The sequence below is a fragment of the Juglans regia genome, chromosome 13 (genome assembly GCF_001411555.2).
Source record: "Juglans regia cultivar Chandler chromosome 13, Walnut 2.0, whole genome shotgun sequence".
Taxonomy (NCBI): domain Eukaryota; kingdom Viridiplantae; phylum Streptophyta; class Magnoliopsida; order Fagales; family Juglandaceae; genus Juglans; species Juglans regia.
Genome location: NC_049913.1, coordinates 39,188,961 through 39,214,587, shown reverse-complemented (window position 1 = coordinate 39,214,587; position 25,627 = coordinate 39,188,961). Strand labels below are relative to the sequence as shown.

The 25,627-nt window shown below is 33.3% G+C and overlaps 2 protein-coding genes across 2 annotated transcripts; one reads left to right on the top strand and one right to left on the bottom strand.

The window, feature by feature from the left end:
- The first annotated feature begins 7,390 nt into the window (after nucleotides 1-7,390).
- On the top strand, nucleotides 7,391-8,340 carry LOC109010845 (late embryogenesis abundant protein At1g64065-like). Its single transcript, XM_018991774.2, has one exon. The coding sequence runs from the start codon at nucleotides 7,527-7,529 to the stop codon at nucleotides 8,097-8,099; it is 573 nt and encodes a 190-aa protein (XP_018847319.1). The 5' UTR covers nucleotides 7,391-7,526; the 3' UTR covers nucleotides 8,100-8,340.
- Nucleotides 8,341-23,080: 14,740 nt separating this feature from the next.
- On the bottom strand, nucleotides 23,081-24,942 carry LOC109010847 (probable membrane-associated kinase regulator 5). Its single transcript, XM_018991777.2, has 3 exons — nucleotides 23,864-24,942; nucleotides 23,688-23,753; nucleotides 23,081-23,592 (listed from the first exon to the last, which is right to left on the bottom strand). The coding sequence occupies exons 1-3, from the start codon at nucleotides 24,807-24,809 to the stop codon at nucleotides 23,531-23,533; spliced, it is 1,074 nt and encodes a 357-aa protein (XP_018847322.1). The 5' UTR covers nucleotides 24,810-24,942; the 3' UTR covers nucleotides 23,081-23,530.
- Nucleotides 24,943-25,627: the final 685 nt, after the last annotated feature.

Here is a 25,627-nt window from a genome sequence, read left to right as displayed (position 1 = left end):
AGGGATTTGAATCCGGTGCTCGGGAGATGCCATTGTGGCTTTAATTTCTTGCATCCAACCACGTCTCATGAAATAAAGTTAAATTAACAGTCACTCACTCACCGACCTTTCCATATGATTAGTCCAAAAATCAATTACTGGAGCTTTACGCAACTGCATTCAAACCCATCGTTGGCATGGCCCCCGGCCGTTACCTATGGTCAACTACGTAAGTACTGAATTCTGTCATGTTATTTGTTTGACAACTGCTGCAGATTTGTCGTATAAATAAATTATATAAAAATAAATTTATAAGTTAAATGGTAAATAAAATATTATTAAAATATATTTTTTAAAATTATTTTATTTTAAAATTTTAAAAAATTAAATTATTTATTTATTTAATATAAAAATTTTAAAAAATTATTATAATTAAATAAAATGAGATGAATTATAAGAATTATACAGTCAAATAATTATCTGGTTCCTGGTCCTTGGAATGGGAGGTGAGCAGATGTTCACGTGGCTTTGGATCTTTTCGATGGATTAAAATACATCAATACCTTGGCTACATCGACATATCGTCTTCTTGTTAATATATATTAAAAATAAAATCAATCAATTACCAAGACATCAAGGATTCCCTTTATTTGAAAATACTCTTTAGAATTTAGAATTTATTAAATTTATAAAATTCATTTGTGTAATTCCTATATTTTATTATATTTTCCTTACTCAAAATAACCAATATGTTTTCGGATCAATATAAAAGATCGGATGCCAAATTTCATATTGGCAAATTAAGATAACGAAAATTACGATGGACTCCCAGGTGCAATTTATTTATTTTTATATAAAAATAAAGAGTAATGATGGCGCAAGTAGGACAAGCCTGCTTTCGGTGGAAAATTAATTGATAAAAGCTGGAAAGGGACAAATCCAGTATCCAATCGATGATCTACTTTTAATGGACCGATTCCAGATAATATTATTTTCTATTACTTATTTATTATTTTATAATTTATTTAAAATTTTTATTTTTTATAACTTTTTAAAATATACTATTAATATCTTTAATTATTGAAAAATTAAAAAAATATACAAATTTATTAATAGTAATTTTATTAATCATTAAATAAAAAATAATAATAAGAAAATTTAAAAAAATAAAAAAAATAGATAGTACCAGATAACAAGCCTATTATTATCCTGAGCTTTGCTACACAACCTCCACCACACTCCACACTCCACACTTTTTTAAATTTTTTAAATTTTTAATATTTTTTTTAAATTTTTTTTTGAGTTTATTCTTTTTAAATTATTTCAAATTTTTTATTCATTATTCATATAATAAATATTTAATAAAAGAAAAAAATAATAAAAATTAAAAATAATGTGGAGTGTGGAGGTTGTGTGAATAGTAGGAGGTTGAGTAGATTTTTTGTTATTATCCTACTAATAGACCATCTACTGTTATCGAGCGGGGACATACGAAAGGGAGCCCAACCAACCTAAAACGAACGCGACCCTCCCCAACAAAATCAACCTAACAGAACCACCATTACTAAGGATCAGTACAAAAGACATTATTACATTGAATGCCTCACCAGTGACTGGGGGCGAGCACCGACTGATTCGATTAGTATTTAGGCTCGATCCGATCTAATTCGATTTGACTCGATTTTTACAACCAAAAAAACGATCCGACCCGATTTGAGTTTGATGAGCACATCACGAGCGTTGATTATAATTTTAACCAAAGTGAAATTATTTGTCACTTTTATAGAGAGATTATATACAAATACACAAATGCAGAGAAAGTGAGAGTGAGAAGAAGAAGTCGAAACGAAACCGTAGCTATTGAGTCATCGTTGTAGCTGCATTCCTGGAGTGGGAGAGCTCGTCATGGTTGCAGTTGCATTCCTAGAGTTATCGTTGTGTTGATCCTGCTGACTCTAGTCATGGCACTCGGGGGTGACAGTGACAATGGTGGCCCCGCGATGAAATGAGTTCTCCTCTCACGTACTGCGATCGTAGCTTTTATATTGGTTTTCATCGGATCTGCGATGAAATGGACATTTTTGTAGAGCCTTCGATATGGGTTTTATGGGGATTCTTGAATGGTGCTTGAACCGATCTCCCACGGTTGATGCAAGCAAGCTCTACTTTTCTTCCTCAATTTAATTGTTTGTTCGTGTAGTTTATAAGGTTTGGTTTTTTTTCGTGATGAAATGCTCTATTTTGTTCTTTTTGTTTTTCCAAATCAGCATAAAACTGAGGATTTTCCTTGTGGTTGAACAATAGATCAACAATCCGTATAACATGCTCCAACTCGTGCTTTAAATCGACTGCAAGTGGTTATGAAGACATAGAGAAATGGGAAGGGATGATAGCTAGGGTTTGAAATCAATTGTGAAAACGTGTAATCGGTTCCAGTGGATTCGACCCACAAACTATTTCAAACCGCATTTTTGGGTCGGTTTGGATCGGGTCTTATGGACAGACCAGGTTATGTACTTTTTTGCACAGTCCTACCAGTGACCGCCCAACGATGGACTATTCCAAATAACGAGTGATGGACCAATTTTTCCGGACGGGATCGAACCGGACTAAACATTCCTAATTATCGGTTCAATTCGACTCGGTTTATCTGTTCGGTCCGGTTAAATTATTATTATTTTTTTAAAATAAATAAATTTATTTAAACTATTAAATTAAAATTAAGTGAATTATTAATGTAGATTATGTAATTAACAGAGCAAAAAATTATTTTATATGGTCAGTGATAATAAATTAAATTAGATAAAAATTATATTATTAACTTATATAATAATTATATAATTAGTTAATTGATATTATACATTAGTTAATTGATACAATATTAATTTTTTAATAACATATTTAAAATTTTATATTTTTAATGTTGATAGATTAGATAAAATAACTTTCACCCATAGTAGCAGTGTCCTAGTCAAAGTTTGGCTAAAATTTAATTAGAAAATTTAATTTTATAAATTTAACTAATTATTTTTTAACAACACTAAATAACAAAAAATTATCACTATTCTATTAAAATATTAATTATCTAATAAATTTCCACTATAAGCCTCCAAACTCAAAAATTTCAACCAAGAATATCTCAAAGCAGAGCCAACTTGAAAAGTGGAAGACAGTAGAGGAAAAGAAAAACTACAAAACCATAGCTAGCTAACATATGTACCTATAAATTATGCATATATGAATCATGTAGCGGAACATCCAGAACAACTACAAAATCATCTTTGACAGCCCAAATTTATACCATTCGACTTGTTCTAGTCCAAGCTGCAACCACAATGGATCCCCTCATTAGCCTTCGTACAAACTACTCGGAGGTTCCATCTCAAATACCTCTCACCCGTCATTCTGAATCTACTATTTCTACTTGTCAAGCTGTGATGCTTTCAATCTTTTTCAGAGTAATATATATAACATTACTATTCGGGGCTTAGTCTAATTTCACGATTAAGAAAAATTAGAAAATATTCATTAGTTTATTGAAATGTTAAAAAGAAATCATGCAATCAGAGGAATTTGTTGTGGCAATGAACATCAAGTAGGAGAAGCTTATCGGAAAAAAGAATAGGGGTCCTTGAAAAAAGAACCGACAAAGCTTTGGGAGGCTGCAGCAACAATGGTCCATGTTTTGTTTCTCCAGGTGTGCTTCACGCACGATGAAGATAGAAGCAGGAAGATTATTTTATGGCCAAAATATTATTTGACCAGCAGTTTGAGCTGTCTATATTTGGCCAATGAAAAGGATTGTTAAGTTTGATGTAAATGAAACTTAACCAAGTTAGCTAAAATTTGGCCAAAATTTGACTATGCCTATCTCACTATTAATATTTTTAATAATAATAAATAGTTTGACCTATGATCTTTTATTAAATTTAAAAACAAATTAAATTAAAAAATTATTAAAATAGATTTTTTTTTTAATATTATTTTGTTTTTAAGTTTTTCATAACAAGAAGTAGGTTTTCATAAAATCAATCTCAATCCATACTTTTTAGTAAAAGTCTAATATATAGGAGGATCGCTTACCTGACTCTCGCAATGTCTTATCTAAGTCTTGAGTCCGAACTCTAGTAATATCGATACCTAAACCAGAAAATATTCATTGACATATTAACAACCTACACAAACAAAAAATCAATCCAACCTAAAATAATTATCTGATTCTAATGATAGATTAATGCAAGCCCATAATTAGTAATTATTTCATCACACACCCGCCAAACAAAGCAACCACATTTTTAAGCCAACCAACTTACACTTGACATGTCAAATAACCCAACAGCCGTAATTAATTCATCACACGGGTTCAAACAAAAAAACTACATTCTCAAGCGAATCAAACATCCCAAACAACCACACATAACATCCCAAACAACCACATATAAACTCAAACAACCAACAACTCAAGTCACACGTACAGCTGCACACATCAAGTCTCCTCCGCCCACAACACCACAAACTTGAGATGTAATACTCGGGTCCAACCAAGGCCGCTTTCTAAACTTTTTCTTGGGTTTGTATGTATGAAAAAACCCATTTGGGATTCGAGTAATTTTTCTTTGGAAGAGTCTACAGGCCTAAGATTTTCAATTTGGCGGAATATGATTTTGTTTTTTATTAGGTTTGATAATTAGGTTAAAAATATTTTTATGGGCCGAGAAATTTTTTGGACAAGTTGGATTATTTTTAGAGCTTGTGTCGAGACTCAAAACTCAGGAAAAAAGTCCATATATTATTCTTTATTCACTACTAGATGTGAGCCCAAATTTTTGAAATGGGTCAAAAAGCCCAAGCCCGCAAGATCTCATGCACAATTTCCATCACGTCCGTTTCCACTCCATAGTCCATACACGTCACTCTTTCTACTATTTTCACCACAACCGTTCGTATAATGGATATATACTCGATAAGCAATTGTGCATCAGTTTTACAAACTAGGGTTGCCTTCACCACGTTCACCACACATGCACACCTCTCCCTCTCATTTGCTTTAGGGTTTCTAGTCAATTATATTTGTAAATATGCAGATCTTCATCACAGCATGTAGAAAACTACCACAACACTCCGCCACTGCTGCCTCTTCAAACCGAGCACTTCGTTTTCCCTACCACGAACCCACCATTGTTTGCACCATTGTGAGCCACCCCACTCCTGCATGCAGCAACGCCACACGTGAAACCTTTGTTCCTCACTCCCCAAAACAAAGTACAAACTTTCACCACCTTGAACCGCTGCAAGCCACCATCACTGAGACCTCACCACGTCGAGATCCCACAGAAATCGGCACCAAAGACCTCCCGGCATCCCTAGTCCGTCGCACGCCTTTCATGGTCTCACGGTGAGTTCCCTCTCTCCTACACATTGTGCTTTCTTCCCTCTTGCAATCTCTCTCTCTCTCTCTCTCTCTCTCTCTCTCATTAGTTGGTCTCTCTATCACCACACTCTCTCTCGGTGTTCAGCCGCCACCTCGCCAACGTAATCTCCTTCACCACCCAGTTCTTCGCACCACTCCTCCACTCTAGGTGAGTATGGACGCCTCCGTTGCATGGTTGCTCTCAGTTTTCTTTCCTTTTGTGTATGTTTTCCCTAACAACCCATAACTATGACTCTATTTCCCAAAATGCCCTCTTATCAGGATAGTTCAATGGGCAAGAGTTCTTTTTAAACTCGCTTCGCATAGTTTTATTTGAAGTATAAGAATATATATCGAAAATATGTGTTTTTAAAGCAACTTGTTAATGTATTTTTACAACCAATTTCGGTAGAGAATAATAAGATTTTAATTTTATTTTAAATACTTTATTTAATACTAATTTAGTCTATTATAATTAAATGATATTTTTGCTTCATCTACTTCAATATATTTTGATATAATTATGTTATCCAATTTTATATTGTATAGTTGGACCTCAATAGTAAATAAGTTAGAATTTAATGTTTTAGTCCAAGAAATTAAGTAGATATTAATGATGGATTTGGAAAATGATAGTATTTTAGAAATTATGAGAAATTTTGGTTTTGAGGAATTAAAAATTGGTCAATTTAGCATTTTAAGCTTAAATATTGAAATATGTAGTTGATTGGAAATTTACGGAAGTTATGTGACTATTTGTTACTGGTGATTGATTTTCATTCAGCACTAGTGTGAAGAAATTCTAAAAAGTTAAAAAGTCCATATATAATGTATACTTATTTTTAATATATGTTGAACATTATTCTACATGATGACTAGTACTACTTCAGGTAATTAATTAGATTTTTCAGATTAAGATCAGACATACGGCTATGACATCTTGCAGCATTATTGGTCTTCAAGATATTGCTTGACTTGGAAAGTTCTCAAGAAATTAAAGAGCCAATTGAACTGGTATTTTTTCCTGGAAAATCATGCAAATTGGGATCTGATCATCTTTTAATTACCCCGGTCAGCTAGGTAGCTTCACGGGAAGCTTGTCATGACCTGATGATCTTGACAGCCACAAATGATATATATTTCAAACTTGATGGGCAACTAAACTCGCTTTCATCAAAGCATTTCATGTACGTTTTTTCCGAGTTCATTCCTTCCGCGTGACACATTCTCGATCAGTTACACGTACGTTGAATATTCAACCAACCCAAATCGATCCCTCTAGAAGACTAACTTGGATCGTTGATATCAAGCTATCACACTATTCATTTTACATCATGGAAACTGACCCACTAATTTATTGGTCTTTTAAAATTTAAAGTCATTCAGTCAGTCAAATTGGTTAAGGTTTGGTATCTTATAATTACAATATTCATATTATCCGTGCTTAGTTTTTGACTTTCTTTTTTTGTTTGGTATAGCTAGCTAGAGCCAAAACTCGATCAATACTCAATAGGATGATCCTCTCCATTCATTCTTGTGTTGTCCTGATTAACTAATGGCTGAACAATAAGATGACTTAAATCAGTGATCAATTAATTATCTGATCATTAATTAAGAAAAATAAGTATTTGTAACGATAATGACTATTTACGATGAAAATAGACTCATTTTTACAGGATATAACTGATCACAAATAAGCAGTTTTCTTGTAATGTATAAGGAGCATATAATATAATATAACTGACCACAAATGGCTAATTAGTCATATAAATCATAATCTTTCACCCCATTAAGATGAAGAAGCTAGCATGAGATAGAGTTACCATATATAATCATTTGCTTCATATACGATTAAATATATATGCTCAAAACAGCAGGGTTTAATTAGACAAATGGGCTAAAAAAATTGCAAACGTCAATTACCACATAATTAATTTGTAGGGCCCTTATATCATAAATTATAACATGATAAACCATGGCTGGCACTATATATGAGTACATCTTCTTGCAGCCAATAGCACGCATATTGCCATTGATCATTCCTGCTTAATTAGCCTCTCATCAATATTCCAACCCAGCACAAAGTTCCTCCTACTACAGAAGTACTACTGATCTTTGTGAGAAAAGAAAACCTAAGATGACTGGCGACAAAGATGCACGTCGTAAAAGAAACATGAAGTGGTTGGCATACATAGTTGCCGGGGTCATAGCACAAACCGCAATCATAGTAGTCTTTGTGCTGCTGGTTATGCGCATCCGGAATCTTAAGGTCCGGATAGATTCAGTCACGGTGGAAAATGTTAACGTGACTTCCTCCTCGTCCTCACCCTCCTTTAACATGAAACTTACTGCTCTTGTCACCGTCAAAAACACCAATTTCGGTCACTTCAAATTCGATGACAGCACGGCTACAATTTCGTATAGAGGTGCCGAGGTTGGAGAGGGCACTATACCTAAGGCGCGCGCCAAGGCTCGATCGACCAGGAAGCTTAATATCACGGTGCCGGTGAGTTCAAGCAAATTATCGTCGAATTCTGGCAGCTTGGTTAGTGACATCGGGTCGGGGATTTTGCCGCTTAGCAGTCATGCCAAACTCAATGGGAAGATTCATTTGTTCAAGATTTTTAAGAAGAAAAAGTCCGCGGAAATGAATTGTACCATGGAGGTTGATACCAAAAAGAATGTTATCCAGAAATTGACATGCAAATGAAAGCACTAGAGCGATTTTTCTTTCTTTCTTGGTTCTTTAATTATAGTACTGGCATGGGTTGGATTGCAGAAAGTTATATTTTATTACTTATATGTTAAAAAGCATTAATTAATGTCTGTGTTTCTGTACATGTATTCTTTTTAGCTTGTGTAAACTGTATGCGATACTATGATCAGTTTGTCAGATTTGGTTTTTTTAGGTATTTTAATACCTGTAATATTTCAGATCTTCTTTTATGTTTTGCTTCAGGTCCTGGTTTTCCTTACGTTCATGGAAAAACTTGTTTCCTTTTGTATTAACGCTTTTCACAATTCCTATCAATTTAATTCATCTTTATCTTATCTTATTTTTTGTGGTTGGACCGGATTTTTCTTATTCGCTTTTTTGGGCTTTCATCTTATCTCTAGCAAGCTATATAAAATATATTATAATAATATTTTGTTTAATTTTAAATTTAATTTCAATTCATCTCATCTTATCTGTAAAAACAAACGAATCTATTTTATGTGGTTCGGATCTTTCTTGTTCACTTTTTTGGGCTTTCGGCTCTCTATATCCGTCTGCATCAGTTTATTTGTGGCCATTCCTTTTCGTCCCTGGCTCCCCTCCAAAATAAGGGAAACAGGCCGCTAATACATAAAAGTTTAAAACCAAGTAAAGAAGGCAAACATTAACCCAAATAATCTGATTAAGTTTGCTGAGAAAAGAATAATATGCGGAGTTGAAGATTGTCTTCAGTAATAATACATGATCACAAGCATTTATTATACTTTATTTATTATGCGCGCGCACTAGATACGAATTAATTAAGAGAATGCCATACATTCAATTCTCAAGGCAAACTTCGCACTTAGCCAAGAATGAAATTGAGCATGCTCAAGAGAAACGTTGTTTCTTAATTAGATTTATAATCACTATCAGTCATATATATATATATATATATATGAAAAATTTTAGATATAAGCCTCACACCTTGCATACCACTTAAAAAGTATATGATTATACTTTCTTACCATCATATTTCATATTTCAATTTAATATGAAATATGAGGATAAAAAAGTAAAATCACATATTTTTAAGTGGTGTGTAGGGGTGTGAGGCTTCTGTGTAGCACAACTCTCTATATATATATATATATATATATATATATATATTAAGTGATTGTTAAGGAGTAGAGATATATATCATGTAAAATTATTTAATATGTAAACATGTCAGCAAGTGTGACAAAATATGAAAAAAATTAAGGTAAAGTATAGCATAGTACTACGACCTGATATTAGCTATATAACTAAGAGAAGATCATAAGCAATCGCTGAAAAAAAAAGTAAAATAAAAAAGAGACGTTTATTATTTCCATAGAAAGTAAAATGGATAAATGGGAAAATGTAAAAAATAAAAGTGGAGGATTACAACATATCCTATGCCAAATAATTCCGACCACCCGTCAATCAATGTCCAACAATAATACAGATGGCCCACTACGAGTGCTGCCATTTTCACATGGATAACAATTATTTCATCCACAATAATCGTGAATAATATAGAAAAATGCTATAATGTTAATATCTTCACATATTTTAGTTCATTCAGAAATAATGATTGAAAAGAAAGCAAAGCTGTGCGAATATGACCTGTTTTTGAGTTCCATAAGACCCAATTCATCTGAACATGCATTTTCTGTGAAAAGTGCACAGAGGAATCCCAATAACAAGTAAATTGGAGGGTCACCGCCCGGCCACTTGCTCGATCGCCCAATGGTACAAGTTTTCTTATTAGATTGGAGTATGGATCTATCCGGGAACAAACATCACATGTATGATAATATAACAAACAAAGCATAGAGATCAAGCAGAAAATCCTGAGCCTTAAGAAATTAATAAAGAAAGGAAGGCCCCTACCTGCATAAAGCTGTAGTACAATAAGAATAATTCTGTGACATGAATGTGGTCTTGCGGCAGCTTGCTTTCGAATAGTCTAAAGAACAGTAGTACTAATTTAACATTTTCTCTTATGACATTTTGTGCTGGTAGGCCTAACCTGGCCGGGCTCTAATTTGAGAAGCCTCATAATTTCATATACATTGTCTGTACGTCCTATCTATATATATAATATATGCATGTTAGGTTGAGGTCGTTTATCCAAATCCATGAATCTCATGTGGTCTTCACTTTTGCTGATCTCGATCTTGCAAAGTTACCATTTGCTAGGGTATTGAACTGAAGAAGTTCTTAATTAGCTTAATTCATCCCATAAGACCGGTTCAACAAGAGAGAATTATTCATTTCTCATAAACATGTCCAAGACCTTGTTCACAGACTATGAGATTATTCCTCAACATCCTACCTCACGTGCAGGTCAGTATTTTTTTCTGGTCTTTGTCACTGGGTAAGTAGAGTGGACCCCCATTCGTCCGTGTCATGCTTTGATACCTTGAAAAAATTCATGTGCCTAACTTTACTCATAAAACTAGTTCAACAAGAGATGATTACTCATTCTTTATAAACATATCTAAGATCTTATCCACAAGCAATGTAAGATTATTCCTTAACATGACATGATCTCCTAATTGTTTAAATTAGTTACTGCTCATTGTAACTTTATTCAATTGTTTCTCATGATCTCCGTGACATGAATGTGGTCTTGCGGCAGCTTGCTTTCGAATAGTCTAAAGAACAGTAGTACTAATTTAACATTTTCTCTTATAACATTTTGTGCTGGTAGGCCTAACCTGGCCGGGCTCTAATTTGAGAAGCCTCATAATTTCATATACATTGTCTGTACGTCCTATCTATATATATAATATATGCATGTTAGGTTGAGGTCGTTTATCCAAATCCATGAATCTCATGTGGTACTCTTCACTTTTGCTGATCTCGATCTTGCAAAGTTACCATCTGCTAGGGTATTGAATTGAAGAAATTTATGAGCTTAATTCATCTCATAAAACCGGTTCAACAAGAAAGAATTATTCATTTCTTATAAACATGCCCAAGACGTTGTTCAAAGACAATGTGAGATTATTCCTCAACACCTCCCTTAAGTGCAGACCAGTATTTTTTTCTGATCCTTGTCACGAGGTAAGTAATGTGGGCCTCCATTCGTCCTGTGACAGGCTCTGATACTATGAAGAAATTCATGTGCCTAACTTTATTCATAAAACCGGTTCAACAATAGAGAATTTCTCATTTCTTACAAACATGTACAAGATCTTATCTACAGACAATGTGAGATTATTCATCAATATGACCTGATCGCCTAATTGTTTAAAGTTACTGCTCATTGTAACTTTATTCAATTGTTTCATCTTTTTCACACATCCTGCATCCAGTACTCATGATCTCCTTTGCTAGCGCTCAACATACCAATGATACGTACCCAAGAGAAAACTTACCTTTCTGCAACCATTTACAATAATATATTAGTAATATTAGCCAATTCTCATCCCCACTCATGTCTTAAGTACAAGTTAGACCGGTTCGACTGTAAATTTATATACCTCTATCCTCATGATCAGTCCAAAACATGCGATAATTTAAGTGATCGAGTCTGGTGTATGCTAATCAATGTACAAATTACCCCAGCTTAAACCGGGAAAAAGAATTTTGGATGTCTTCCATTATCGGTCAGTTTTTCTACTTTGGTCCCGCATGGCTCGATTCACTACCAAGGCATGCATCTCCTTTATAAAGAATTACATTCTCTAGTCAAATATATATGGCCATTAGGGCAATGTATACACTGTAGCGGAAATCCTTTCTACTGTCGCTTTGGGCTTTGAAGCAGGAGTTGCTTCATTCAAGTTCTAGTAAATTAATTTAGTCAAAGTTTGAGAATCCACAAATCACTGAGAATCCGCAAAACACCTTGTACATAGCATTCATATTTAGAAAAGATAATTGTGTAATATTCTTGTAATCTTTCCTTGTAACATATGCTTAAATTAAGGGATTTAAATTACTGTAATTACGTTAGTAATTATATATAATGAGGGAGAGCTCTCACATGGAGGCATCAGTAACGTTTGTAATTGATCACCATACGAAATCTTCTTGTATTCTTGACTTTCTTCTGCTTGTTATGAGGTTTTGTCATTCACGGCATGATTCTCTTGGGTGTGGTAGAGTTTTGTACTCATGGCATCAGGGCTACACCTGTGACCATCCCATTTGTGCATTTTTTTTTTTTTTTTTGTGATTTGTGCTTCTGTTGGCTATCAAAAGTGATCTTCTTTGGTACAAATCCTGTCCTTGGATTTATTGTGACATTAGCTCTTGACGCTGTAGTGTGGAAGCTCTTAACTGCTGGTTTTGTACATGAAGTTCATTGGCAATATCAAATTTTGTGTAATTGCTTCTCTTGGACATGCAATTCACATATGGAGAAATCTGATTTCATCTGCATCAGATTTTCAGGTAATTAAGAATTACTATGCTTAGAAATTTCAATTCCACATTTATCTTAAGGAGAAGGAATTATGGGGACATATTGATGGTTTTGACACCAAACCCATTGATCCGACCAAAGTTGATGATTGGGAGGCAAAAGATGCATGCTTGTATTATGAGTTAGATATTGGGCTTTGTGGTCATAGCTAAAACTATCCAATGAATGATCTTTTGTGCATTTTTTTGCACTTGGGTCTTACATTAAGTAGCATAAAAGAATTGATCTTATATAATTAAGCCGCCCCTGCAGTACATACATATAATTCACTGATTACCCATAGAAGATTCCGTATTGACTATAGCGTACAAAGATTTATCTTTGAAAATTATATATCAACTTCCCCCAACTTCAAAACAAACCCCCAGAAGTCAATTTTCAAAGCCACCGTGTACGCGTTTGGTTAAGAAGGAAAAAAAGGAGCACTCGCTAGCTAGAAAACGATGCCTAGCTTGTTACGCATGCATTTTCAAGGTAAATATTTCTTTGTTCTTTTAACTTGCAACTTTTTATACTCAAACGCAAGCTCATCTCTCTCTCTCTCTCTCTCTCTCTATATATATATATATATATATATATTCACACACACACACACTCATTACTTCTCCCACCATTGCCATTTGCAAAACCACCCTCAACTTGAGAAATTAAGAAGAACTCAAAAGGCAAAACTCACACACTCGACGAAGAACGACAGAATGATGGCAGAAAAGGAACAATCACCCTATCCCTTGGCACCGGCCAATGGATACGTCCGAAGTGACACGGAGGCGGTCAGGGCACACCCCGAAGATCTTCGTAAAAAGAAGCGCATGAAATGCATAGCATATATTGCTGCTTTTGCTGTTTTCCAAACCATAATCATATTGGTCTTTGTCCTGACCGTGTTGCGCATCAAAAGTCCAAAGTTCCGGGTTCGTGCTGCCTCATTTACTGGCAGTTTTGATATCACGAACTCTTCGTATAACTTGCAGATGAATGCTCAATTCACAGTAAAGAACCCCAATTTTGCTCACTTCAAATATGAATATGGCACTGTTCGATTTGCCCAAAACGGTGTGACTGTTGGTGAGGCCAATATCAACGAGGCACGAGTCAGAGCTCGATCAACCAAAAAGGTAAATGCTACAGTATTCTTGAATTCACCTAACAACAATCCTGCATTAACGGGTGATATAGTATATGGTCGTTTGCCACTGACCATCTCCTCAAAGTTGGAGGGAAAGGTGCACCTGATGAAGGTTTTCAAGAAGAAGAAATCTGCTCAGATGTATTGCACCATGTTTGTTAATCTCGGAATGCATGAAATCCAGAATTTGACATGCAATTGATGCTCTTATTAGGTGTTGTGCTTACTTTCATTTTTAGAACTTGTCCCTTCCCCCCCCTCTTATTCATGGTTTCTTTTCCTTCCTATCTTGAACCTAGCTACGGACAAGTACCACTTTTGCTGATACTGCCTGTATATAGCCCCTCGATATTAATTCTGCCCATTTTCAAGTATCCTTATAAAGTCTTAATCTATCAGTTTAGAGCTTAAATTCAATTACTCTGTAGGCTATTTAATTTGCAGTTTTTCATCTCTACAGCCTAATTAAAGCATCAAAACTAATTAGCCCCGGCCACCTGACAAAAGCTCTGAAACTATCCTCGATTCAGAGCATGGAAAGTTAGGCGAACGGTAGGATTGACAAAAAACTGAGAGGCCTTTTGCAATCAATCTAAGAATATGTCTACGGGCGGGTGTGATATCAATTGTAATAGCTAGAAGACATGATACGTCTATCTTGCCTGATAATGATACTGATGAGTTTTAGATAAATTAATTGGTAGCTGATGATCATATGGTCCAACAAGTGGTATTAAAATCAACAAGACGATATTGGGTATATTTACAATACTAGACCATATATGTAACCGTTCAAAAAATAATATCATAAAAAGACTTCAAGTGTTGAATGCGTCTGTTCTAACGTCAATTTATAAATGTAGATTGAGTAAATGGTCACCGTCCGATACATTGAATGTTATTTGGACCCGCTAACATGTTTGACCAAGTCTAGTAATGAGTGCTATCTATCACATCTCTCTCATATTTTAGACATCACACACAAGGTTGACTCTTAATTTCAAGTCTGGCGTGCCCAATGCGGCAGCCCATCTACGGGAGTCTTTTTGTCAATAGTTTTGTATTCTTTTGCAATCAATATGCTATCACGAAGGTGACTTGGGCTGTTGAAGGGAAGCTGTGAGACCATTAACGTAAAGGCTGAGCAAAAATCCGAGAATTTGACTCCGAATCCGATTTCGCTTCGAGTGTGCTCCGAGTTCGACTTATCGGAGTCGGAGTCGGAGTTTTTTTCCTATTGAAAATCGGAGTCAGAGTCGGAATCGGAGTCATTGACCAACCGACTCCGGCTCCGCTCTGATCCGCCTCCGACTTGGCCCTCCGACTCCGCCTCCGATTATATACATATTTTATAAAAAGATATGTGTTTTTCTATATATTAATCATTTAAATTTTATACAACTATATCTTATATAATTAGTTAAACTCAATAATATACTAGTTAAATAATATATTTATACAATAATATATAGACTAAATTGACTAATAAATAATAATAGTTTAGTATATGACTATATGTAAATATCATACTATTACAAATTTACAATATTACTACCATGTTACATTTAAGTTGTAACACTAAATTACTAATGTATAAATATAATAACATGTAATACTAATGTATATATTATATACTATAAACACTAAGATGCATAATAACATCAACATGTAATACTAATGGATAAACACTAATCTATAAATTTATAATAACATATAATACTAATGCATAATAACTAACGTATTATTCATATAAATTTTATGCAACAATATCTTGTATTAATTATATTTCTTGACTTAATAAATTCTCAATATATTCCTTTTGATAAATATATTAGTAATACTAATATACATTAATATATTAATTAGATTTATGGTCTAATACTAATACTATTAGTAATCCACTTTAAGTCTATATATAAATTACTATATAAATCACTATAGTATTACTTACTAATACTATATTACTATATGATACTATTAACTATAGTGGTATACTAGTATACTAATACTATCAGTGATATTATAGTAAATACTAATATATAGTTATGCTAATCACTATAACTAATACTAATACTAATATAGATTATAGTTATAACTTATAGTATTATACCTATATTAAACCACTATAACTTATACTAATATAGTTATGCTAAATCATTATAACTAATACTAATGTAGTTATACTAATCACTATAACTATATATAGTATTAATATCACTATTAGTATAATATATAGTATTAATAATAACTAATACTAATATAACTATTAGTATAACTAATATCACTACTAATATAACTAATACTAATACTAATTTACTAATACTATTAGTGTATTACTAATATTTATATATATTAATATATATATCAAGTATAAGAGATTAGATATTTAATATTTATATATAATATTAAATCACTAACATACTAATAATATGATACTATAGTATTAGTAATTATACTATAAGATATAGTAATAGACTAATAGTATATTATAGTAATAGTATATTATATATAAAATAGTAATACTATTTTTTGAATCTTCATATATATATAATATATAAAATTTAAAATAGATTCATAGTAATTATAATAGTGTACTATAGTACTATAGTATACGGTGCCTTTTTTTTTAATCTACATTTCATATACGATGCCTTTATTTATTGTAGTGATTAGTTGGATGTGGATATGGAATCGTGGATGATGGGAGTACATGTAAAAATAGGACTTTCTTTTTATTTTTAATTCTTGAATGCATATTAGTATGTTACTTGTTTTATTTAGTTGTATTTTTTGTTATAATCAAAAGTTTAATAAGTTTAGATTGTAATTTTGAGAAAATTGAAATTTGAAAGCTTACAATTGTTTTTTAAACAAAAAAGTAGGTCAAATATGAAGTTAAAAAGACTAAAAAAAAAAAGTCCAAAAATCCAACTCCACTCCGACAAGTAGGAGTTGGAGGCGGAGCAGATTTTGTACATCTCGGAGTCAGCGGTGGGGCCCTCCGACTCCGAATAGGTCGGTGCTCAGCCTTAATTAAGGTTAGTCACATGAAATGAGAATAACTATTTTATTGAAAAATAAATAAAATATTATTTTTATTTTAAAATTTAAAAAAGTTGAATTTTTTATTATATTTTGTATAGGAATTTAAAAAAAAAAAAAAGATACATATATATATCTAAGAACATTCACATTAAATTAGGCAAATGCCATGTTTAGACATAAAATTTAACTAAACTCAACATTAAAGTCCCCACATTGAATTAGGCATTGTTGTCTATGAGGAATAGTGACTTAACCATTGAGTTTTATTTAGTTCTCCCATATATGTATGATCATACAATTCTGAGAAAGTAATTTTATTTTTCTTCTCCATCTCATCATGTGCTTCTACTGCTTCTTCTACTCCTCAGATCTTGATCTCCAACGTCCTCCTCGGCTTCTTCTTTTCTTCTACCCCTTTCCTCTCAAGGCTTTCATGTAGTCCTACGTCATATAAAATAGAAGTAAAAGTAATAATTTAATTAGACTGAACAAAATAACCTTTACGGTATTAAATATAAAATCATGGAAAAATTGCACGTTATAAATTATGGAACTTAACACAAAATTCATTTTATTTGATTACAAATTAATAGATGATCCGTAGAAATGCATAATACGATAAAAGAAAATGTAACTAATTAATAATACTTTATTATTATATTAAATTTAAATAGATAATCCAACGTGGAATTAGATTTTGAGTGGAATAAACAAAAGATAAAATTGTGGTATTAGGCAAAGTATGACTAATATACTGATAGAAAATCTAATGCTAACGCTATAATCCTGCAAACAATAAGACCGCAAACCAAAAAATAAAAATAAAAGAGGCATGATAAAGAAAACAAAATAAAATAGGAAAATTGAAAATTAAAAGAAGGCAAATAGTCAAGAGACCAATTTCCTAGGGAGGTTAGCATCCAAAATATGAGGAAAAAAAATGGCAATAGAGTGGTGTGCAGCAACCAGGTACTGATCCGATGGTGGATGGTGATCAGGGCCATGCATCGCTGGTTTCGGCCTAAAAATGGTGGGCTTGGTGGATTTGGGGGCTGCAATTCTCTTGATTGGGTGCATTTGGGCCCAGTGGGATCACCATGATCCCCATGGATTAGACCTCAAACACTGGGCCCAGTGCATTTAGGTACACGTGTCAATCAAGTTGTTTTTACAACTTGAAATAATGTGAGATATATATATATATATATAAAAGAAAAGTTATACTTATCATTCCCTACATCACACATCAACATTCGATTTTTTATTTAAACACACATCAACATGTAAATATATATGTTTAAATAGAATGACAAAAGTAAAAATCACGTGTCGGTATATGGTATGCGAATGATAAATATTATTTATCTATATATAATTAAAACATTTCAGCCAGATCCCTAAGTTGAGTAGCAAAAATTACGATACATTTCAACCTTAGACCTACATAAAACCTTTTTTTTCTCACTTTTCATTGACCTATTCATTAGAGCACTCATCATTAACACGAGCACATGGATAAACGCAAAAATAGGGATTTTTCATGCTCTCACAATAATAGATTTTTCTCATGGAGTTGTAACAAATCACATATACAAAAGACAAGGATAGTGATCTGTATGATTTGAGATGATTCAGCCATTGGAGTTCTATTGGAGGGGATAATTTCACAAGTTAATTTGTAATTGAATTACTTGTAACTACATTTTCAATTGTAGATTAATTAGTTTCTTCTTGGTAAGTTGTCTCTGAGTGTTATTTTACACACAGCTTGGATGTTGATGAAATATACTTCTCTTTACCAAACGAAGTTATAATGAGTTACAAATCAATATATATTAGCTAGGGAATGTTTTTCCTTATATAGTTTTAATATTAAAATATTCTAGCTACTTGATCATATTATATACATACTCGACAACATTAATTCCTGTTGAAAAAAAACCATTTGATGTGTTCTATTGTGTAAATGAACATTTGATATTGGTTTATTGTTTTTATAATAATACATCCGATATATATTTTTCACAAGATGTACTACTATAAGAAAATTGCTTATTTACTGCTAGTTATTTCCTGTTAGAATGACTATTTTCTGTCAAAATGAATATATTTTCGTCAAATATAATCATTTTTATTGCAAATAGCTCGTTATAAATACTCATTTTTCTTGTATTGCAGTGAGACGGAAGGCTAATTCTACTCAAAAACACATTTTACTCGGCTTGAAAGTCTCTAAGCTGATCAACAAGATTTAACATCTGAAGGGTGCTTACACCATTGATCAATAATGACATAATTTCGATCACTTATCATTATGTTAAGATCCCAATTCCCATAGTGAATGTTATAAATAATATAGTTGACAAATTCGAAATTGGGTGCATGAATCCAATATTCCCGTGGCTATAAGTTCCTCTGACTATTGCCCTTCTTTTTTAATTTATACCAGGGTTTTCCGGTTCATGTAGCCGGACAAGTTTTTTAGGCTGAAGTTGAGATTTTAAGGTTGAACTTAATTCAAATTTCAACCGGTGGAAATTCTTTTATAGCATCCCCAAGGATCAAGACAGATCCAATGAACTCTAAGCAAGAAATTAATACTGATTCCAATCATATATAATGTTTTCCTATATACGATTGTTATTGTCCCAAGAAAAGGAAAGCTCATTTTGGAAAAGGGGCGCACTTGAGATGCCCCAAACAAGTAGCATGCATCATCTGTGACTTTGATCCAAATAAGAGCCACGAGAATTATTGCAACATTAAGAACAGAATGAGACACTAAAATCGGCTAAGGAAACAGAGAAAATCCAAGGTCCTCGGATGAAAACATTATGTCGGGTCTTTGTTTTTGCCCTGTCCCTTGGTGCATGTACTCTCTCTCTCTCAAATGTTCTGAAAAAGTTCGTATCTCCCAGTCTCCCACAACAGCTATATATGTAATATATTGGTGCAATGAACCATCCTTTTTGGTGTCCTTATCCCAATTTATAGCCTATAGGGCATAGTTCTATCTATTTCCTTCTGAGCCCTTCATTATACGAGTAAAAATTTAGTTCTACAAGATTACATCGTAAGGTAAATGCATGTCCACCCACCTTTTGTCTCTTTTCTAGATTCATAGGTGCACTTGAAACTATAGCACAAAATGTTTGTACAAGCAACACCAAAAGCGCTCATAATTATCTATAAATATATATATATATATATATATATATATAATATGCTGAAGTTGGGTGTGATGAATTGGGTTGACGTAAAATATTGGCAAAGAAAATTACTAAACAATAAGTTGGACGGACAATAAGCAGAAACATCTGCTGAATTGTCGTTCAAATCTTTGTTGAATTCTAAGAAGACGATCGAGTAGAATGAGGATTAATTAGGACATTTGATGGAAACCTATATATCTATCGTACAAAATTTGCATTCCGGGTGGTGCACCCAAACTGTCTAGCAAAACAAGAACAGGCCACTGTTCTTCATGAGCTAACCATAATGATGTAGCGGAACTTTTCGATATCATATAGAAAGAAAGGGTAAAAAGAAAAGCTTTCCCTATCCATTTGGCTCTCGGTTCAGATAAAGTACAATAATATATGTTTTTTTCTTTTATCATCAGCTCATTAAAAAATTATATTTTCTTGGTATTTTTTTTTCTCAGCCAATATTATTTTCACAGTAAAATAATACAGAAAATATTTTTTAGAAAAATAACGGTACATTAGAAAGCAAGAAGAGTTATAATTAAGATTGCATGCATGTTATTATAATTAAGAGTGTCAAATCGTATTAACGAGTCGTGTTCGTGTCGTGTCAAGACATATATATTATACTATATAGGTCAATCCTAACCCGACTCGTTAAACTTTTCGTTTCTCAAGCACTAACATGACCCATTAACACAATAGATCATGTCGTGTCAATCCGTTTTGACCTGTTTATGTAAATGAGTTGAATAAATCCGAAATTCATTCGTTTGACCTAGTTAAGTTTAACATAATTTTATATAAATGTTAAAATCACAATATCTATTAAAAAAATATAAAACTAATTACAAGTCTAAAATTACAATCTAAATAATAAAAATATCGAAATTAAAATCCTAACAATTTTATTTTTAGGTTGATATATTATAACTTTAACTTTCTTAATGGGTCATAATGGGTTATAACGGGTCAAAACGGGTTGACTCCTTATGATGTTATCAACCCGTTAAGCAATCGTATTTTAATGGGTCAATCTGTTTTAATCTGAACCCGTTAAGACTAAACTTTAATATGTTTTTATCGTGTCATATTCATATTAAGTTAACGGATCGTATCACATATTGACACTCCTAATTATAACCATATGGAACCAACTACACCACTAATTCTGAAGTGGTCTTAGTATCTTACGCTGTGAATTTGAGATCCCTCAAATGGTGATCAATTGACGACCATGCATAAGTCTAACATGAGGTACTGCACCATGAATGGGCACGGCATTGAGATTTTTTTTTAACTTTTTCTGGGGTAGGTCTGCCACTAGTTTGAACAGTGAAGTCCCGCAATGGGATATGGGTCACACTGTTAATTTGGTCATTTTGGCATTTTTCCTGGCATCTATGATGGCGCATTGGAAATAATTTTTGCTATTTGGTCTGCAGCTAGCGTCAGATGAGCCTTCCTTCTCATTTCATTTATGACTTCAAACAAACAGTCATGTCTTCCTCTCTTTTCAGTTTGAAAATTCTCATCAGCCAATCGAGCCGTCTCATTCTTTAATCCTCCACTAGGAGTCTAGGCCGTTTGAATTTCGAGTTGCCGAAAATGACTTTTATATTATCTGTTAGACTACTTGTGTGTGTATGAGACTATATATGAGTATTGTTGTTTTCATCTTTGTGCATGTATGTGCTCACAGCTCAGCTGCTGGCATGCCCAGCTATCTTCCGCGAAAATTAGATGCATGGAAATAGTCGTAATCAGGAGCACCTAGCAATGCCGTTGCTTCCACGATGTTTCACATGCGAATGTCCATTCCTAGCCTGCTCGTAGTTGAAAGTTGCATGTCCAGTTTCAAAGCTAGCCCTATTTATAACATTTTCTTAAATAGACTTACATTCGGTTTAGACAGTGAGTTGAGATAAAAGTTGAATGAAAATATTATTTTTTAATATTATTATTATTTTAAGATTTAAAAAAATTGAATCATTTATATATTTTATATGAGAAGTTGAAAAAGTTATAATGATAAAATGAGATATTAGATTTTTCTTATATCCAAACTGAGTGAATATGTGTTTAAGGTTAAATTTGGATGTTAAGGCCTAGTTTGGATACGGTATATTATTAACCTTATTATTATAAAACTAGAGATAAAACAGAATTAAAAAAACGTTTGAATTGGAGTTGGGTCATATATATTATAAATTAAAAGGAAAGGAAAAAGAAAAACCGACAGAAAGCAATGATTGAAGTACTTAAAGAAAATGTGAAGCTGATGGTATCATGATGTAAAACATAGATTATGTACTTTGAGACATTTTGATAGCTTGATTACTTTCGTTAATACCAAAGGCATTTTCATTCAGACACTGCATGCATGTGAATCATGAATCAGACTATGTTTTTGTTTTTCAACATTCCACGATGTGGATATGGCATACGATACTTCGTAAGCAACCACGTGAGCATGTTGAACTTCAAACCAAAAACATACAAATAAATCATGAAAATACATAAAAAGGCACTTAGATCTGTAGTATCTATGGCTGTCCGATGACATTTTTGGACAACAATATCAGACATGATCTGAATTCTGATGGATGTGTATAATGATTTAAGCTCATGGTTATGAAATATATGCATGTGGGAGCATAAGCATATATGCGAACTTTATAGCGCTGCAGCAAGCAGAGAACATTTTTCGCTCGAGCTGCACAAGGGGCTTGCTGGACGTTGCATATAGAGAATGAAAAAAAGAAAAAAGCATTTTGCTTGCTTTTCTTCTCGTGTTTAAACTTTAAATACACCCAGATTTTGACAAAAAGCAAATGTAAGTTGCTTTTCTTTTTGCTCTAAACCACCTTTTAAAAGGAATATATAATTTTCAAGGACCATGTTCATCTTTTCTAGGATTTTATTTACTGCTTTGTTTTCTCATCTTCCACAAAATGTATATATTGAACTGGCCTCTGAAGTCTGACTTGCTAAATTATATGTGTCAATGTCTGAAAACCATTGTTTTGCCTCATTGTTCATCTTTTCCCGCTACAGCTTGCTAACCAAATGTCCAGTCTTATATACTAAGTACAGCATTTTCTCGTGAAAAAGTAGAAAAATACCCCCCAAAAATGAAAGGAAAAATAGATCAGAAAAGCATAAAAACTGTCTAGTCATTTCAGTCTCTGAACGCATCGAAATGACCAAATAAACGATTTGAAAAGCTATCTCACATATGATTCGAAATGTAAGAAAGCTTGAATGCAGCGTTCCAAAGCCACAAACAGACACCGAACGCAGAAAAGATGCCAAATCAGAATATTTTCAATCTGTTCATAATGGCCCATCACTTTACAGACAACAGCAAGTGAGTCTATAGCACCCACTGGTCATCATATCTAAAACACCAAAACATTCAAAAAACGAAACAATACAAAAATCCATCCTATTCTCTCCATTTCTTCCCCCCTTTTTTACAGCAAAACACAGAAGCAGATGGAAGGGTGTCCCATGCTTAGATTAATTCATCTATGTAGTTTTCAATTTCAGAGAGCATGTCTTGCCTTCTCTCTCAAATGCCAACTCCGTTCCCTTCCCCAACTCAATTTTCGACCGATTTCTCGTCAGAGGGTTCACTTGTAAATCGCGACAGTAGGGAAGAATCTGTAGTTGAATTACAGAAAATGCAGACGCTATAAGCTTCATTGAGGAAAATCAAGACTTTATCACTAAAAAGAAAATGAAAGAGTGGATTATACCTTTAGAAAATGAATCCCTTGATTTCTCATGTAACGAGCCGCCAATAGAACGCGATAATGAAGATTCTGAAACGAAGGCAAGAACATTATGAAAACTGGAATTACGGAATACATATTTAAGACTGAGATTTTGAACCTTTGACTCGCTGCACGCATTTAAAGGTGAATCCCAATACCTCTAGAAGAATTTAAGGATCGCTTGCAATGTAGAATGGCACTTTGAATCCCATCATGCTGCTCCCATAGCGAATCGTCTCTCCTACTAACTGGCTGTGTCACTCCGATCGAAGCCGATGCTGATTTGCTCTTCCTCAAGTGCTTCTTAGGAAACGGTATTGTCGCCGGAGACGAAGACGGTGAAGCCGAGGGTGGTAAGACTTCCGGGAACTGTAACTTTTCGCTGTATCTTTTCGAGACCTTGACGTACAGAGGTTTGATTAGGTTCAAGTACTTCTGTATAATTTCCTTCGAGAATCGCTCTGTTTTCGAGTCCTCTGAAATCTTGTGGTCTTGTAGCTTGCTCTCGGATTTTCTCAAACTATTTGCTCTGGTGAATAATGAACTGTTTGGAGTTTCTTCATCCTTGAGCTTCACAGTGAAGAAAGCATTGTTATCTTGCTTTTTCTGCTTCTGGGTGTGTATGGAAGAGCTTTTGGACTCCGTTTTCCCCGTTCTTGGTGTCGGCATTAACTTTGACTTTGGCTTCTTGAACGGGAGGACTTGGAATCTGGGAGCTGATTTTAGCAGAGCAATAGGGGAGTGAGGCTTGGTATCTCTGGGCTCAATTGGGAGGATTTTTCTTCTGGAAATAAGATCGTTAGGAAAGAGAGAAAGGGTTGGCTCTGAGAAATTCAAGCCGGGGTTTTGGGCGGGGTTGTGGTTGTGTTTAGCAGAATCGAGCCTGGTTACGTTTTCTTTGTCTTTGCTGGTTTCTGGGTCGTCGTTGGTTTTGGTATTCTGGCTGTCAAAATCAGAAACGCTGATCTCCAAATCGAAGAAAGAGTCTTCCTCTTCTTCCTCGAGTTCATCCTCTTTTACCACAAGAGGATTAGGAGATGCATGGTCGTTAAAGGTGTAGGTGCCGGTGGATCTCCAAAACTTGATGAAGTTTAGAGCTTCCATCGTTAGGACAGAGGCTTTCAGGAATGGACTGGATGTGATTTATTAAGAGCTTTGATGGGTTTTATAGTGGGGTTTAGACACACGCACAGAGAGAGAGAGGGTTGCGAGTGAAAGCGGTTTTGTTCTCTGTTTTTTCTTTTGTTTCCTGAGCGGAACACGAGACTACGAGAGGGTGTAATGAGTGAAAAGGAGAGAAAAATATCAATCTCATCGTTTTTATAGAAAATAGTTGACATAAAAATTAAAAATTAAAAATTAAATAAAATATTATTTTATTTTAAAATTTAAATAAAATATTATTTTTATTTTATTTTATATAAAAATTTAAAAATATTATAATAATTTGAATAACTAAACCAGTCCTAATTCCAATTTATATTTCATGCTTTCTTTCCAAAATGTTATAACAATGAAATAATTTTGTAAAAATAAATTTACAAACTAATGTAATTTTATATGATATATTATATCTATTTTTAATAAAAATAACTTTTTAATTTGACGAATCACATTAACTCATGTTAATTTATGAATTCATTTTCATATATATATATGTATATATATTTTGTATTCTCTTTCATAATAGTGAGTTCTTTTCTCATAATAAAATTGATTTGGTGAGTTTAAATTTTTAAATCTTTGTCATATTCTTTTCTCACTTATATAAGCATTTCTCATCTGACCAAGAGAAAGGGATTCTAAAAAGAAGTTGGAATTGAGCAAAATTATTCTTTTAGACCCACCTTCTAATTAAACAAAGAAGGGCACTCAATAATTCAAGGATAGCATGACTCATATTTCTTTGCTATTATATTATA